This window comes from Hordeum vulgare, chromosome 1H (assembly GCF_904849725.1).
Source record: "Hordeum vulgare subsp. vulgare chromosome 1H, MorexV3_pseudomolecules_assembly, whole genome shotgun sequence".
Classification (NCBI taxonomy): domain Eukaryota; kingdom Viridiplantae; phylum Streptophyta; class Magnoliopsida; order Poales; family Poaceae; genus Hordeum; species Hordeum vulgare.
In genome coordinates this window covers 512,927,937-512,947,202 of record NC_058518.1, presented here as the reverse complement: position 1 = coordinate 512,947,202, position 19,266 = coordinate 512,927,937, and the positions used below count along the sequence as shown (strand labels likewise).

General features: G+C 42.9%; 1 protein-coding gene and 1 pseudogene across 1 annotated transcript; both read right to left on the bottom strand.

Annotated features, from left to right (window-relative positions):
• Positions 1-678: 678 nt before the first annotated feature.
• Positions 679-4,343, bottom strand: LOC123452532. The gene is made up of 6 exons (XM_045129196.1): positions 4,029-4,343; positions 3,858-3,928; positions 3,317-3,422; positions 1,748-1,880; positions 1,505-1,633; positions 679-1,130 (listed from the first exon to the last, which is right to left on the bottom strand). The coding sequence occupies exons 1-6, from the start codon at positions 4,091-4,093 to the stop codon at positions 1,062-1,064; spliced, it is 573 nt and encodes a 190-aa protein (XP_044985131.1). The 5' UTR covers positions 4,094-4,343; the 3' UTR covers positions 679-1,061.
• A 10,082-nt stretch (positions 4,344-14,425) lies between these two features.
• LOC123403036 lies at positions 14,426-15,823 on the bottom strand (annotated as a pseudogene).
• Between the last annotated feature and the right edge of the window lie 3,443 nt (positions 15,824-19,266).

The following is a 19,266-nucleotide window of genomic DNA, read 5'->3' as shown; positions in this document are numbered from 1 at the left end:
CTTTGTAGTAGTATTTTTGAATCAGTATTTGCTATTGGACTGCCTCATTGTTGTTCTATCCTTGTGCTTTTCTGTTCCACCCTGACAAAGTGACAGGAGGAGGCAGCTGAAGAAAGAGCTACTCCTTCGGTAAACAAATATAAGAGGAGGCTCTTATATTTGTCTTATACTCCATCCGTCCCAAAATAAATGATCCAACTTTGCACTAACTTCGTGTAAAGTTGAATCATTTTTGAGTCGCTTATTTTGAGACGAAGGGAGTAGTTTGCAGCACAAACAAGTTAAAATTTTGAGACGAAGGAAGTAGTTTGCAGCGCAAACAAGTTAAAACGAGGTTATGTCATTGGTGGCCGGATTGTTTCTTCTTCATTTTACGTACATATAGTTGTAGAGCAAGTTACTGGCACAATGACAAATTGGAGCTGACAAAAGTAAAATGATCCCTCGTGTGGAGATGGAGCTATTGAGCAAGAGATGTTAAAAAAGACCTCTATCCCGTGTGAGCATTGTTGTTTCTGCTTATGGATTTTGGCAATTTTGTCTCTACATTTACTCTTTTGGTACAGCTTATATGTATCGATGCATTTTACATGCAGTCACACATGTGGCTATTGCTCTCCACAGCGTCCCTTACAGGTCGCTTCAGTTAGACATGCTTCACAAAGACACTGAGTCGAATTTTGACCTCTCCAAACTCAGTATCCTTTATTTATTTACCGTATTGTATGTATGAGAGATACCCCTCTGTCCCATCATGCAAGACATACGTTTTTTGACACTGCAATAGTGTCAAAAAACGTCTTACATTATTATGGAACAGAGGGTGTATATCTTAATAGAAGACCTGTATATATACATATTTGCCTAGAGCTCCGCGTGAGGATACACGAGCTGTCCCTAACGGGAGTACTAACAGTTACGGGTAACACAATCAGCATAATATCTACAGACAATAGACAACAGTTTACATAACATGAGCCAGCAGATGAGAACGGCCAGTGGACACACAAATGCAGATGAGAAATGTCTGATGATGATGTCCAGATGACGGCACCGTAAGATCAGTCGGCATGGACGAGCAATGGTGCAGCCCCATTTTCGGGTTCAGATTCGTTCGGGCAAAGCAAAACCTAGTAGAGATGAAAAGAAACATGTCTCAAATAGACGGTCCATAGTTTCCAAAGCAACGATGAATATCATCAGGTTTGAAACAGGTGAGTTGCACACGTGAAATGAAGAAATCGAAAAAATTGCTACTGCTTCATATATAAGAAATACAGCGCCTCAACATGTGGCTTGCTAACACATGGAGCATATGCCTCTGAATCTGATACTAACACAAGTATATGTCTCTGCAAATCTATTTATGCGCTAGCCCTTAGGAGTTACGACGTCTGAGTAAACCATTGACCAGACCATCTCAATCGGACAATATAATGAATTCGCGTACACAGCTTCAAATGTGTTATGAAAGTTGCTTTAGGGGAAAACAGCTACATTATACCGCTTTCATTGGCGTCCTGGGGCTCGAAGGAATCACGCCAAACCTGCTGACCAGGTACTTGAAACAAGGGACGGATAAGGTGTACAGCCCAGCCATCACAAACGGTGCAGCAACCATCCAGCCGAGAATCTGTATTCATTCAACAATGGCAACAGTCATGTCAGTGTTTCTGAGGAAAAATACGACACAATGCTCATTTCTTATGGATGGGATAAACTTGATGGCCAAACCAATTTTACTAACCGCGTGAAAAATGCTGAGGAGCACGCCCTTTGAGGCATGGCCAGTGAGGACCATCTTGAATGCATCAGATGTCAAGGGGAAGTGCTCACCGCCCGTGACTGCTTCTCCCAAACGCAAGAAAGGAATGATCAAGCTGAGGAAAACATAATCAGGAAACGACACTGCCAAACTCATTGAAACCAGATATAGGGAGGATCCGGTAAAAATGAAAGTTCACTGGTAGCTCTAAATCAATTAAAACATGATTGCTTATAGCTTACAATTGCTGTGCCCAGGTACAATGGCAGTGAAAATGCACTAAAGCTGCGAACCATTGGGAATAAAATTTCAAGAAATTTAAATAAATATTGACAGAGGGGGCGCAAGTTGTATGCCATGCAAAATTTCAAAGATCAAACCCTGTTAAAAAAGAAACAAGTCCCCGGAGATATAGAGCATGACCTCCCACTCTTTCCTTACAAAATAGCCCATTTTGGAATGATATTTGCCCCTAATTATATTTAATCATTTAGATTGAAACGTCTATCACAATGCAACTGTAAAGCCAAGCTAAAGAAAATACACTAGTCTACTGAAGAACTTTGTTCGGCATTAAACAAGTCATGAAAAGGAAATCCATTATTTCAAGGTCAGCGTGCCTGGAAACTAGCAGCAGCACATGGATTATCACCAGCCACTTTTTTCAAGTAGCATAATAACCAAAGCGGATTTGGGGTATCAGCACTGTAATGCATGTTATGTATAACAAAAGTACGTCCTATGAACAAGGAACTTGAGACTACCAAATTCAAAAGAAGTAATTGAGTACACAAATCTGCCCTGTTATGACTTACGAACACAGCTTGAGCTATGTGGAGTCTTGTACACCCTCACTTTTATATACAGGTAAATGAATGCCATTAAAAAAAAAGGTAAATGATAGCACAGAAAAGAGAAATCGGCCTTAAGTGGACGAAAAGGACAGAACAAAGTTTGAGTGATATTAAGTGAAACAACATAGTTTAGTGATATAGAGCTTAAGTCTGTATCTTTCAGCGCTAAAGTGAACCTACTATTCCTATACTCCCTCCGCCCGCGAATAAGTGTACTTCTAACTTTTGTCCTAAGTCGAAGTATTAAAAATTTCGCCAACTTTATAGAGAAAAGCAACAGCATTTATGGCACTAAATTAGTATCAGTAGATAGATTTTGAAATGTACTTTCATAATATACCTATTTGATGGCATATATATTACTATCCTTGTCTATAAACTTAGTCAAGACTTTAAAATTTTGACTTAGGACAAAAGGTAGAAGTACACCTATTCGTGGACGGAGGGAGTACATAAAGCTTGGCATGGAACCAATAACTGTTCATATAGTTAAAGCTTGACATAGAACCAACATCCGTCCATATAATTAAAGCTTGACATAGAACCAACAGCCGTCCATATGATTAAAAAGCTTGACATAGAACCGACAATTATTTCTAGATACAGAGCTCGACATAGAACCAGCAATTCTTCTTATATAAGGATTCAGAAAATGGAACTTGATTTACTGTACTTAATGCTGACTGCGCGTGCTTACCTTAGCTCGAGAGGAGTGGCAGCTAAATTCAGAACCATGACAGTAACGGCATTGCAGCGAGCTCCTAACATGGCCACAGCAAGTCCACCGATAATAACAGTGGTCCCTATACAATCAACGAAGGCCAAGTTCACATCAAGTTGCTTTGAGAAAAAGTATTATGAAAAAGTATTATGAAACGTGTACAATAACTGCACAGCGCTGAACCTCAACAACTTGGAAGAAGTTTTTCCTAAGCTACCACATGTAATTGACAGGTGCTTTTCTGTAAATCCTTAAGCCCAACAATGTTGATGACAAGAAAGAATGGCCAAAACTCTGAACACGCCGGGATGGAGAGCCATCAGTTGGAGACGTAAATGAAGGGCTCATAGCAAAGCCGTGTGTTTTGCAGGAACTGAGCCGTGTTGTGCTCAAACTGTGGCCGCACACGCACGCATCGGATCCGATTGTACTGTGTTGCTGCGCCGACACGGCATGCGTATGGAGAATTCGAATCTAGATAATTTGAAGCGCGGATAAATTATCGTCAGCCACGTACCGCAGATGGGGAAGATCCCGATGGTGACGCCGAGCGCGGCGGAGAAGGCGAGCTGCTTCGGCTCCGCGCCCCTGCACCGCAACACAAGGCTCGTCATCGTCAGCAGCAGCGGCAGCAATATCCATCGAACCGGGGCCGGCGAGCAGATACGAAGCGGAACCAGGGGCTCACCTCTGGATCACCTGCAGCAGGGGGTCGACGACCCTGGCGTTGAGCCACGCGAGGACCACTGCCATCTCTCCCCCTCCCCCCTCCCTCCGCGCGGATCGGGGCCCGGGTTGGTCGGTAGGCGAACCGGAAGAGCGACGCGAGGCGAGGCGGGAGGAGGAGGGCCTGAGGGCCGGGGAGGCGGCGGAGACGCGGCGGTCAGGGCGTCGGCGGCGGAGGGGAACGTCGTCGGCGCAGCGTGGCGGTGGGCGCGAGGGAGGGAGAACGCGGGGGGTAGAAATGGAATTGGAAAATGGAAATGGTCTGCGCGTGCGCCACCGGCCAGGGAAGAAAATCTCTCCTCCCTTTGATATTTTGGCACCCCCGGGGGCAGAACCGTCTTTTCCCCTGTGGGCTTTTTGGCTTGCTATAAGCAAAGATACTAAAATGTTGTTGTACTGTATATTATAGTATTCCATAACATTTGGAACGGGAGGGACACTTTATCCAAGTGGCAAGCTAAGACGTGATGTGTGATCTTTTCTTCTTCCTTTGCTTGTGGGTGTTTTAGAGGTGCATAGCTTTGACTGTCCTTTGTGACAGAGACTAGTCGATCCAATATATGTTTATTGACTGTTCTTTGGCTAGGCTACCGTGACACACAATACACGTAGCTTTTAACGTCGGTCTTTCTGATAGCATTGGAACCTTATTCGCAACTTGGTTACACGTGGTACAACCTAAGTTAGCAACACATATTTGAGTTGGAGTATGCGCATTATTTTAGGTTATTTGAGCAAATTTTCAACATGCATAATATCACATTCTTTTTGCAGGTTATCTTCAGGGCAACTGTCTGGATTCATACGTGGTCGTTACTTAGCCGTGCACAAGTCATGGAGCATGTGGCTTATGGATGCAACCGTTGGGAAACGGTAGCACAGAATACCTATAACCGGTTTGGCAATACAATAGGTGTCTAAACATCTAGTTATATGGTTAGTCGGTTGTGGCTTTTGTGATATATCCTTATCTTATTTTTCTTTGAATTAGATGATTTCGTGTATTTCTTAAAGCCATGATATCTGAAGTGTTTCGGTGTGATAAGAGAGCAGCCTTCACTTTTTGCATTTTTTCGTACATCTACGAATTTCATCCCTACACACGAAATTCCACTCTCCTCTTGTTGGTGTCAAAACCGGCAGATTTTGGATCGATGGGTTGCAGGAAGAGGGGGGAGACATTGGTTTACCCAGGTTCGGGCCCTCCTATGGACGTAATATCCTACGTCCTACTTGATTGTAATTATGAAGATGATTACACAGTTGATCTAACTTGAGATCATATATGCTAAACCCTAGATGATTTAGCCTACTCTACACAGATAGGGGACCTGGTTTATATAGACACCAGGATCCCTAGGGTTTAGAAGTTACCGACTACAATCGGGAATAGATGAGCCGACCTATTCTTTCTAAGCTTAAAGTACACGCCAATCTTCAGGATATTCCTTCCAAAGTAGAGGTCGTCATCACGCCCGGTCTTCTTCAGCGCGGCCCAATAGGCTCATCCAGTATTGACTAACCGGTCACCCGAGGACCCCAGAATCCCGGACTCCCTCAGTAGCCTCTGAACTATCCTTCAACGTCGGTGTGTTTAGTCTTCGACAACCTCTCATATCGATAGTAATCGGCTTGCAAGGTGAGTTCCACCCATGCCCGGCTGATTGTGATTTGATCGCTTCACTAACCTGCACATCTTTAAAACTGGCATCTTTTTTAACGAAGGCATTTAAACGCCCATGTGTGAATAGCCCCTCAATTGGCAGGCTTTCCCGACGAAAGGTCGCCTCAAACCGCGGCTCAGGGCCATGCTTCAAGGGACACACCCTCTCGAGGAGATCGTGCCTCCGCATTTACTGGTATACCAATAACTGCACATGCTTACCAACGAGCATAACGGCTCGATAATTTTTCAGAGGTGGGTGGTGGAACAACTGGCGCAGTAAAAGGGACCCTTGGTATTACAATCCCTTATAAAAAGGAACAAAGATCCAAAAGTTTCTACCACCTGCATCCTCGGCTTCGAGCCCACACCATGGCCGGCTCTCATGGTAAGTGGGAGGTGTCGACCATCTCCGACGCTCACATCGAGGAGCTGAAGCGCTACGGATATCTTTCCTCTGACATTGCCCACCGGGCAGCGGAGGCAGGCCAAGGGATCCCGACTCCAAGGTCGGGTGAGCGGGTAGTGTTCATTCCGCATTTCCTCTAGGGTCTAGGTTTTCCCCTTCACCCTTTCGTTAGGGGCCCTACGTTCTATTAAGTCCTGGATTCCCATGATCTTCCTCCCAACTCCATTATGCACATTACCTCCTTCATCATCGTGTGCGAAGCATTCTTGCGGGTTCACCCCATTTTGGGCTCTGGCTCAAGACGTTCAACGTCAAGCCAAAGTCGGTGAGGAGCCAGCATGCTAATTGCGGCGGGGCGGTGATAAGCAAGCTCTGCAAGGTGATATGGCTAGAGGGCACCTTGATAGATACTATCAAGCGCTGGAAGAAGGAGTGGTTTTACATCACCGAACCACAGGAGGCGAACTGGGCGCCGCCTGCCGATTTCAAGTCCGGTCCTCCAGAGATACTAACCTCCTGGGTCAAGAAAAACATGGACTGGGAGTTTGCCAGGGATGTGAAGATGATGCAAAACGCATCAAGCAGATGGTGGATGCGAACATCCAATTGACCGATGTGATCCAAGTCGCTCTGCATCGGCGCATCCTACTATGTCAGCATCAGGCGAATCCGATGTGAAGCCCGATGAACCCAAGGTCATAAATGAGTTCTTCCGTACGACCCATGAGGACAAATGACAGGCTTTATTCAAGCCCCAACAAGCGTGGCCAGCCGAGGATGAAGACGGAGGTCTTGACGACAAGACTCCTCCAGTCGAGGTATGTCCGAATACTATCCGTGTCCCAAAGTTCCGATTTCCTTTATAGAGATCTCACCTCTCCCCAAATGGTTTCGACAGGAGTGGTTGGCCATAGCCAAGAACATCAACGATCCAACTCCTTTACCTGAAGAGCCAAGGTCACACCTGCTGGCCACAATGTCGATTCCGAGGCCGTACAAGGCACCGGAGCCGAAGAAGAAGGAGACTCGCGAAGGTCTCCATTCCAGGGGTCCCCCGGACACTAAGTCCAAGGACACGTGTGTTTCCTCTACCCGCGAGGTGGAGGAGGTGGAAGAATAGGAGCATACAAACTCCTCCCAGTCCAAGATGAGAGCGCCGCAAGAGGTGGAGGAAGAAGCCCTACCTCCTAGGGCCCCGAAGAGGCCTTGTAAAGGCAAGGTCGCTTCTCTTGACACCTGTCTGTATTCCGACGACGAAATCAGGGAGTTCGAGATGGTTCCCCGCCGAGCCCCCAGGGTTAAACCCCTGGCCCGAAGGTACGAGCTCTGTTGACTTGATTGAGTGAACTTATACCGAATCCTATTTTAATTGGTTGATATATTTTTTTGCTTATCACAACCCCGTCTGAGACCAGCCAATAGATCGGGTCTCGGAGGGAAATTCACTACGAGCCGAGCTGGCGGAGGGTGGGAATGCGTCCCACACCTCCCTTCCCCAAGCCTCCAAGGAGGCCATGGAGGTGGCCTCTGATAACCCACAAGTATAGGGGATCACAACAGTTTTCGAGGATAGAGTATTCAACCCAAATTTGTTGATTCTACACAAGGCGAAGCCAAAGAATATTCTCAAGTATTAGCAGTTGAGTTGTCAATTCAACCACACCTGAAAGATTTAGTATTTGTAGCAAAGTATCAGTAGCAAGGTAGTATGATAGCAACAGTAGCAACAGTAACTAGTAGCAGCAGTGACAGCAAGTAGCGATAGAGTAACGTAGCAAGGACCAGTAGGAAAGACTCGTAGGCATTGGATCGGTGAAGGATGATTATGCCGGATGTTATTCATCATGCAACAGTTATAATACGGAGATATAAGTAACTAGCTCCAGTTCGTCAATGTAATGTAGGCATGTATTCCGTATGTAGTCATACGTGCTTAGGGAAAAGAACTTGCATGACATCTATTGTCCATCCTTCCCGTGGCAGCGGGGTCCTAATGGAAACTACGGGATATTAAGGTTCTCCTTTTAATAAAGAACCGGACCAACGCATTAACACTTGGTGAATACATGAACTCCTCATACTATGGTCATCTCCGGGAGTGGTTCCACTATTGTCACTCCGGGGTTGCCGGGTCATAACACATAGTAGGTGACTACAACTTGCAAGATAGGATCAAGAACACACATATATTGGCGACAACATAATAGGTTCACATCTGAAATCATGGCACTCGGGCCCTAGTGACAAGCATTAAGCATGGCAAAGTAGTAGCAACATCAATCTCAGAACATAGTGGATACTAGGGATCAATCCCCCGTCAAAACTAACTCAATTACATGATAGATCTCATCCAACCCATCACCGTCCAACAAGCCTACGATGAGATTACTCACGAACGGTGAACAACATCATGGAATTGGCGATGAAGGAAGGTTGGTGATGACGATGCCGACGATCTCCCCTCTCCGGAGCCCAGAACGGACTCCAGATCTGCCCTCCACATGAAGAACAGGAGGTGGCGGCGCCTCCGTATCGTAAAACGCGATGAACTCTTCTCCTTGATTTTTTTCCGGACGAAACCGACTAAATAGAGCTGGATTTGGAGGCGGTGGAGATTTGTGGGCCCCACAAGCCTGCCAGGCGCGGCCAGGGGGGGCCGCGCCTGGTGGGCTTGTGGGCTCACGACTCCACTTCCTCTGCTGATTCTTGCGCCAATATTTTTCATAAATTCCAGAAAAATTCTTCATAAATTTTCAGGTCATTCCGAGAACTTCTATTTCTGCGCAAAAACAACACCATGGCAATTCTGCTGAAAACACCATGGCCATTGCCTTAGAAAAGGAACCAAGGTTTCACAATAAGATCAAACACATCAAACGACACTTCAACCTCATCTGCGACTACGTCGAAGGAGAGGACGTGAATATTTGCAAAGTGCACACGGATCTGAATGTAGCATACCCGCTCACTAAACCTCTTCCACAGGAAAAACATGATCAACACCAGAACTGTATGGGTGTTCGATTTATTACAATGTAAATCGCATGGCGATGTGCGGACTAGATTATTGACTCTAGTGTAAGTGGGAGACTGTTGGAAATATGCCCTAGAGGCAATTATAAATAGTTATTATTATATTTCTTGTTTAAAGATAATCGTTTATTATCCATGCTATAATTGTATTGAATGAAAACATATATAGAGGTGTGTATACATAGACAAAACAATGTTCCTAGCAAGCCTCTAGTTGGCTAGCCATTTGATCAATGATAGTCAAGGTTTTCTGGCTATGTGCAAGTGTTTTCACTTGATAACTGGATCACATCATTAGGAGAATCATGTGATGAACTAGACCCAAACTATGAATGTAACATATTGATCGTGTCATTTTATTGCTATTGTTTTCTGCATGTCAAGTATTTGTTCCTATGACCATGAGATCATATAACTCACTGGCACCGGAGGAATACCTTGTGTGCATCAAACATCGCAACGTAACTGGGTGACTATAAAGGTGCTCTACAGGTATCTCCGAAGGTGTCCGTTGAGTTAGTATGGATCAAGACTGGGATTTGTCACTCCTTGTGACGGAGAGGTATCTGGGGGGCCACTCGGTATAAAACATCACACACAAGCCTTGCAAGCAATGTGACTAAGTGTAAGTCACGGGATCTTGTATTACAGAACGAGTAAAGAGACTTGCCGGTAATGAGATTGAAATAGGTATGTGGATACCGACGATCAAATCTCGGGCAAGTAACATACCGAAGGACAAAGGGAATGACATACGGGATTATATGAATCCTTGACACTGAGGTTCAACCGATAAGATCTTCGGAGAGTATGTAGGATCCAATATGGGCATCCAGGTCCCGCTATTGGATATTGACCGAGGAGTGCCTCGGGGCATGTCTACATAGTTCTCGAACCCGCAGGGTCTGCACACTTAAGGTTCGATAATGTTTTAGTATAGTTGAGTTATATGTGTGGTTACCGAATGTTGTTCGGAGTCCCAGATGAGATCACAGACGCCACGAAGGTTTCCGAAATGGTCCGGAAACGAAGATTGATATATAGGATGGTTTCATTTGGTTACCGGAAAGTTTTCGGGCATTACCAGCATTGTACCAGGAGTGACGAATGGGTTCTAGAAGTTCACCGGGAGGGGGCAACCCATCCGGAGGGAGTCCAATGGCTTTAGGATGGCGCACCAGCCCTTAGTGGGCTAGTGGGACAGCCCAAGAAGGCCTTGGCGCCAAGAGAAGAAAAACCAAAGAGAAAAAAAGGGAGGTGGGAAGGAAGAGAATGACTCCACTTTCCAATCCTAATTGGAGTAGGATTCCTCGTCTCCTCCTGGTCGGCGCACCCTTGAGGGCTTGGCCCTCAAGGCAAGCCTCCTCCCCCTCCCTCCTATATATAGTAGTGATTTAGGGCTGATTTGAAACTACTTTTGTCATGTGCAACTCAACCCTAAACCACATAGTTCCACCTCTAGATCGGATTTCTACGGAGCTCGGGCGGAGCCCTGCCGGAGTAGATCATCAGCACCACCGGAGCGCCGTCACGCTGCTAGAGAACTCATCTACTTCTCCGTCTTGCTTGCTGGATCAAGAAGGCCGAGATCATCGTCGAGTTGTACGTGTGCTGAACGCGGAGGTGCCGTCCGTTCGGCACTAGATTGGAACGGATCCTGAGACGGATCGCGGGACGGTTCGTGGGGCGGATCGAGGGACGTGAAGACGTTCCACTACATCAACCGCGTTTCTTAACGCTTCCTGCTGTGTGATCTAAAAGGGTATGTAGATCCAAATCTCCTCTCGTAGATGGACATCATCATGATAGGTCTTTGTGTGCTTAGGAATTTTTTTGTTTCCCATGCAACGTTCTCCAACACCGCTTTGGAGTTACCTGGGTCGTTGAGTTTTGTTGTTGCTGACCGTCAACCCCTTGTATCTACCTTGAGTGTGTGTGGTGTTGGATTGTATGCTTGTTGCATGTGGTTCGTTGATTTATTTATAAAGCGGGGCAAAAGCGAGAATGGCGTTTTGGCTCCCGGGAGCCATGGAGGCCTTTATTTTTGAAAAATTCAATTTCAAATTTTTATGGTTCAAAAAATTATGAAAAAAATATGCATGTATGTAAGGATGTAACCGACATGTGTGTAAAATTTCAGGTCAAAATACTTTAAAACGTGATCTGTACAAAAAAGACAAATTCATGGTCTGAAATGATGAGTAGTAACATGTGTTAAACAGCCTCAGATTTGTCTTTTTTGCACAGCCCTCATTTCAATGTATTTTGTTCTGAAAATTTACACACTTATGTATTATATCTTCATTTATCTATGTATTTTTTTTCAGAATTTTTTGAAACATTAAAATACAAATTTTCACTGAATTTAAAGTTTAAATTTAAAGACCTCAAGTGAGCTCGGGAGCCAAAAGCAATATTCGGGCAAAAGCCTTTTTCAGTAATTAAGTTGCTTGGTCAGGTCGAATCGATCTCAACGTGCATTATATATTTTTATATATGGTAAAAGTCAGAATCTTGAATGAAAATGAAAGACAGGTTTTTAACTTCTCGTTACAAGGGTTGAAACGGATAAACAACATGCTCGATGGTAGACACTGGGTAAAGATGGGCTAGAACCTAGAAACTAGTAGTAAATTTTCGTGGCTCGAGCCTGTAATAGCAGCGAGAAGAGGGGAAGATGAAATGAAAGAAGCAACCGACATAATCATTGTGACTTTCTGCCTAGTAATAGTATCCATAGAGGCCCTTATCATTTAATTTTTTCCAAAATTCCTCATGAAGTCCGATAAATTTTATTGATTAACTTGATTTGTGGCTCAGGGGATCTTAGTTGTCCAAATTAAGGCAGGTTGTTCATTTTTTTCTTTTTAACACGATACACAGGGGCGGACCCAGACAAAATTCTGAATGGGGGCACATCATTTGACTAGGGGCACATCTTCTATAAATGTGCTGACTTTGAAGTCTTTTCTTTCAAAATATGCACATATACAAAGGGAATTCAAAATTTTGAATGGGGGACTGAGCCCCCACTCGGCTGTACTTGGGTTCGTCCGTGACGATAGAAAGCAGATATTCAGACTATGCACATACGCCCATCCCTATGAACGCATGCATGCACACCCTTCTCCTAAAAACATCTTGAAAAGACTGAACCGGCGCATCACGTTGAAAGACGAAATTGCCATAGATGCCTAAGGGAATGTCTACTCCAATGATTGCACATCATCGGAAGGTCTGAAATAAATTTTTAAAAATACAAACACCAATGTTAAATCTAAACTTGGATCCTAATTAATTAATCGGTTGAGAATATCATTGTCATCCTAACCATGTAAACATATGTTGTTCGGCCGGTTGTTCAACTTCAGACATTCCATATTTTCATCATTTTGGCATGGCGGTAACAATCAATATGACTTATGTTGTATTTCTCAAATGAAACTTACTACCTGTGTAAACTAATATAAGATCATAAGGGAATAATTTGTATGGCACCTGTGGTAAGTTATCACTATTCTATAAGTAAAGGAAGCACTACAGTACTTCCTTTGTTCCTAAATGTAATTCTTTTAAAAGATTTACAGAGCAAAATGAATGAAACTATATTCTAAAGTATCTCTATATACATTCGTACGTTGTCTTTTAATAAAATATCTTAAAAAGATTATATTTAAGAACGAAGGGATTATGGTATTAGTTCACCTGCAGTCGCCAGTCGGCCTGACTTGAAGTAAGATCTGCCAGCTTTTAAGCCGTGCAGTCAAGGAGAGCCTGCTCCACATTTTTCTTCCTTTGATTGGGCCATAGAAAATTAGTGCCCTGCGAGGGGCAAAGGCCTGCTCCGATCCGCATCTTTATTTTTCCTTCGACTATGCGGTAGCAAAAAAATGCACAAAAATAATACAATATTCTCTTTGTAACCTACGCTTTGATTAGTCCGACTTGTTAAATCCTAAGGCTAGCCATAGTGGGGAGTAACATATAGTAGCATATGATACTATTGTATGATGATACCTTTATAGTGTATAGCATCATAAACTATTAGGCTGGCCATAATGGGGAGTATCATATAATAGTATCATGCATATAATATTATTGTATGATACCACCTCCATAATGCATAATATCGTAAACTAGTATCATAGATGACCTCATTTATTGACATGCATGACACATAGTAGCATAACATTTAACATGTTATGGTATCTACCTATGTTACACCAACCCTCTCTTTCTTCTTTAATTGTGTGTCACATCAGCATGTTTGCTAGTTCCAAGTACATGATACTACCTAAATTACTCCCATTATGGCCAGTCTTATCATAGATGATCTTATTTAGTAGCATTGCATTTAACATGATACGGTATCTACGTTACTTTAACCTTCTATTTCTTCTTTAATTCTCTACCACATCAGCATGTTTGCTATTCCCGAGTATATGTTACTACAGTAGCTAAGATACCACCACTATGACTAAGAGGGTGTTTGGATACTCTCTAGTCATGTGACTAGTAGTAGTCAGACTAGAAGTTTGTAGTCAGGCCCTGTTTGGAAGGTGACTATTACTAGTCAGCATTAAATGTCTCAGTATTAAATTATTCTCTCTTCCTTACATTTATCTCCCTTCCATTGGCGTGCCCGCATGGGAGGATGAGCCCGCAACAGGATGGGCCCGCCAATTAATTAGAGAAGAGACTTTAGTCAGTAAAAGTTGAGGATGGGGTGACTAGGGACTAAATTAGTTTTAGTCACCCATTAGTCAGGGGTGTTTGGAGGTTTACTGACTAAAGGTGACTACTACTAGTCTCTAGTCTCTAGTCTCTATTGATCCAAACACCCTCTAATACTTCAGTAAGTGGTGCATAATTAAATGGAAGTGAACGAGGGACTGCAATGATGAATGCGAAAAAGCTCACCCTCCAGGATAGTAGCGCAAGAAGCTCTTGGAGGGAGAGAAGAAGGACAGTAGGGCGAGACAGTTAAAAACTCGACCTAATTCGCCGGTTGATCCATTCTTCCTCATCCCATCGACGGCGGTGAGCTCCATGACTACATAGACAACCCAGGACGACGATGACATAGTTTTTGTGTTTCCATGCTTGGCAAAGTGGGGCAGTCCATCCTATCAATACTAAGGTTCCCTTCCCCGGCCAAGCGATTTGATCAGGCACAGTTCTTTCGACTAGGATCACCATCTTGGAAAATCAAATAATCACAACCATTCCCTACCCGCAACACCATTATCTCGTTAGATTCAAACATGCCATTGGTATTTTGACACATTATCTTATTCATTCATCATACGTTGTACGTCAGAATAACCTAATTTTATTCTCCGGGGCGTTGCATTTCGTTCCAGTTGCTTAGCGAGCCACAACCACAATTACAGTGGACAAATAATAATACAAGTCAAACAACAATACGATTATTTCATCTCCAGCAGTGCCTTGAAGGTCATCGGCGTGGTGTACTTCGGTGGCCCGTAATAGAAGGCGGCGGCCGTCAGCTTTGCCGCCTTGTCCGTCATGAACTCTGGGTCCCATAACCAGTACTCGTCCGGGTTGTCGCCGTCCGGGTAGCCCCACTTGTTGCACGATCCCATATTCACCATCCCTACACGCATAACAACAACACAACTATATATATATATATATATATATATATATATATATATAATCAAACAACAAGGCATAAATCTGTTGCCGGCCTCTCATGATCAAGTATGTGTCGACGGGTTACCGTAATCCGCTGGGTTGGCAAAGACGGCAACGGTGAAGTCATGGTAGTTGCCGATGGAGTAGGAGAAGTCTGGCTTCTTAGATGCGATGCCGGCCATGAGGGTCTTGAGTGCGGCGTTGAAGGCGATGGCCCGGTCGTTCAAGGTCTGATCACAACCGCCGTTGTTGGGGGGCGGTGGAATGCAGCCGATGAGACCGACGTTGATGATGGCCAGCTTCTTGGCACCCATGTCGTAGAGGGACGTGACGGCCTCCCCGTAGCTCGGTCTGCGGCGACGGGTAGACGAGGTTGTGGTTCCATGTCGGGTCGAGGTCCTGGCTGCCGATGCTGAGGAGGAAGACCGACTTGGACAGGACCTCTCGCAACTTGGCGTCGTCCGCAATCTTTGCTTCCATGCATCTGCGCCCTTGTGTCCCTCAAGTACGCGAGTTGATCCCACAACGAGATGCACCGCTCTCCGTTCTACATGCATGCATCTCACATTTCATCTCTATTTGGATTGTTGCTGATTTGATTTTGCACGAGTGCAATTTCATCGATTCATGCATTTTTTTTTTTGAGAAATGGATACAAAACACCTAGTGGATTTTCGAATCCCGGCACCTGCGGAGGCGTAGTTGGCACCCCACATGTTGACCCCACCGTGAAGCGACAAGTAAGCTGGAGGGCTCTGCTGGAATCCGATAGACGTTGCTGGACACAATGAAACCAACCAATCAAACAAACATGGTTGGCGATGAAGGGAGAAGAGAGGTATGTGTATGATGTGTTTGGCACTTGTGTAGCCCCGTTGCTGAACCTGCCGCTGCTAGATCGGGAGACTTGAGGCGGGAACCCCTCCTCCGTCTCTACGACGGGCATGTACCCATTGTTACCTACGTCCAGCGCCCCGTCGCCAAACACGAACATGCATGGCCGGCGGCGGCACCGGCTTTACCTCGTCATCTGCACCAGCAAACACACGCAAATCTCACTACGAAGCAAGATTTGATCAAAGAGAGTAGAAGCAATGACCCGGTCAAAAAAAGAATACAACTAATGCTGGATGTATACATGAGCGTGCTATATAGCTTGTGTTGTGTGTGTTTCGGCAATAAGGTTGTTGCAAACAAAAGCAAAATAAAAGTCGGCAATAAGATTCCCCGGCCAGCCGGCGCCGACCAAGTGCCGGATAAGACAAGTTGTGTCCCCAAATTGTATAGCCTAATTAAGCTGGTACCGATCAGGTCAAATCTCAATGCTCATAAGTGCATTCATCATGTAAAGTACGAGTATCTAGGTTGCGTGTTATTCGTCCGGCTGGGTTACTAATCTTCCTCGTAGTTTGGGTAAACATTGATCATAAATTCAACTAATAAAATGTACTCCCTTCATTTTTTTTTATACATGGCCGCAAACTCAGATTATAGATAACGAGATAAAATTTAGAGTGAATTCCGATTTTTACCCTGTATTTTAACTTTTTTTTAATACTAATTACCCCGTTTAGTGAGATTTCATCCATTTTGCCCGATTTAAAACTTTGCGAGCCTTTTGTCACATCGACTGTTCTTCCCTACCTATTTTTCTCTCAACTCAACTGGTAATCGCAGCTTCTATCGGTTGGTCCCAACCTGATGGAGGTCGCTCACATTGCGCCCAACGCACAAGTGCCTAGGTCGTCTGCATGCCACACTTGCCCCAAATCGTTTGCATCACAGGTCCATGTTTCCGCCCGCAAGCACCTGTCAGGCTCGCTCGAACCTAGGGTTTGGGATTGTCAGGCCATGACGACAACGGTGGCGGCGCGATTTCATACCTCTTCGAGTAGGGTTGTGTGGTCACGACATTGAGGCAAGATACGGCCCCATGAAAACTGACGGCTTCATCGAGCTCGCCGACGTCGGCATGGGCGTGTGCATGTACGTAACACCACCAGACTATGCTCAGTTGTTCTTTCTATTTTGGCGACATAGTAGGACCCCGTGAGGCTTGCTGAGTTGATGGCGGGTCTATGGCCTCCTCATTCGTATCCTATTTCATATAACTTTGACCATCACTATCATAGCAATTTATATATTTTGAAATTTTCCCGACTCATACATTGACGGATGAGGCGTTTGATTCGAACAAAATTAATATGCTTATTAGAAGATCACATGTATCCTTATTGCCTGCAGCTAGCCATTGGGCCGCCATCGTAATTGTGTCTACTACAAAGTGTGCGACCTACTAGAAATAGACAGCGATGGCTTTTATAATGGTTCGTTTTCTTTTCCTGGTTTTACAGTTTTTTTTAATTCATCTCTATTCGGTATTCTCCGGGTTTTTTCTTTTCTCCCATTTCTTTTCTTTTCTGTTTGGTTTTCTTATTTTGTTTCTTGGTTTTTTTATTAGAAGATCACGTATATCATGTACCTGGTTTCAATACATATTCATTTTCTTTTGTTTCTTTTCTTCTTTCTTCCCTGATTTTTATTTTGTTTTCCCATTTTTCTGCATTTGATTCCTTGGTTTTATTATCATTTCTTTTTCTAGTTTCTTTTTTTGGTTTTCTTTGCTTTTTTTCATTGTACATTTTTTGTATATGTGAACAACAGTTTACTGTTATATGTTTAACATTTTTTAAACGCAAATTTAACGATGTTTAATATATGGTCAATATTGATTTCTACACATTTGAACAAAATTAAATACTTGATTAACATTTCTCAAATACAAGATACATTTTTTAGTACATGCTCAAGAATTTTCCTATACACATGTTTGATTAATAGTTTTCAAATACAAAATTAACATTTTCTAATACATGATCAACATTTTTCCTATGCACATTTAACATATATTTCAAATGCTTGATTAAAATTTTCTAAATGCAATATTAACATTTTTTGAACACATGGAAAATATTTTTGCTATACACATTTAACATTTACCAGATGCTTGATTAATATTTTTTAAAACATGTTCACCATTTTTGTATACACGATAAAAATTTACCATTTTTTAATACGTGGTCAACATTTTTCCTATACACGCATAACATATGTTAAATGCCTGATTACCATTTTTCACTTACATGGTTACCATAACTATACACACATAACATTTAAATGCTTGATTAACATTTTTCAAATACTTGTAGAACATTTTTCCAAATACTTGATCAACATTTTTCCAAATACTTGATCAACATTTTTATATACATTATTGAGAAATGGCATCATTTTTTAATACATGATCTACATTTTTCTATACATATTTAAGATTCTTCAAATGCTTTGTCTAACACTTTCTAAATGCTTGTTCAACATTTTTTCAAATTCAAGCTTGTTCTACGCGGACGTGTGCGGTGCCAGCCCCAAAGATCAGCCTTGAATTAGTAGCACACATGAAAACTTTGCTGTTGCTGCATCGGCGCGCACTAGATAGCTTGCTGGACTCAAAAAAAGCCTAGCTAGCTTGCTGTTGAATCAATCGGGCACCGCGCCCATCTGCATCTGCATCTGCATCTATATGGATGGACCATTATATATGCATGCATGGTCAAGTATGTGGTACGTTTGTAGGTAGGTATGATACTGTGTTGGGACCTCCTATTGGACGCATTCAACATCCAATAGGATACATTCACACAGGCAAGCTACTGGGCCGCCGCCGCTAATAGGCGACTGGGCTAGCCAGGTAACGAGCTCGTTTTTTTTTGCTATTTATTTATTTCCTTTTTACTTTTTTTGTCTTATTCTTTATTTTCTTTTGTGTTTCTTTTTCTCTTATTCCTAAAAGGTTTTATGTTTTGAATTTTTTTGAGTTTCTGAAACTTAATCAGCTGTTGTATTTACAGATAAAAATTATAAATAGATTTTTTTTTTGAATTTCAGAAGAATTTCCAAAAACGCAACAAGTTTGAAAACAGGATCGTCTTAAAGCATAGAAGATTTTTTCAAAAAGTACTTGTTAAATGATTTGTAAACAATTTTTGAAGCGGGAACTTTTTTTCAACTTATGTATACTTTTTGAAACATGAACATTTTTGGAACTTACGTACATTCCTTGAAAAGGTAAACATAATTCTGAAAATGTAGAACATTTTATAAAATTCTTGAACATTTTAAAAATTGGTGAGCAAAGTTTGAACAGCTTTTCAATTGGTGAACGGACTTTAAAAAAGAGAAACATTTTATGTAAAACAAGAACATTTTTATAAAAGTGTGAAAATAACAACATTTTTTTTAAATTCAACCAATTAATGCAAAACATTACATTTTTTGAAATATGTAAACTATTTTTGAAGTGAAAACATTTTTTCAACTTATGTACACTTTTTGAAACACTGACATTTTCTGAACAGATGTAAACTAGTAGAAAAGGCA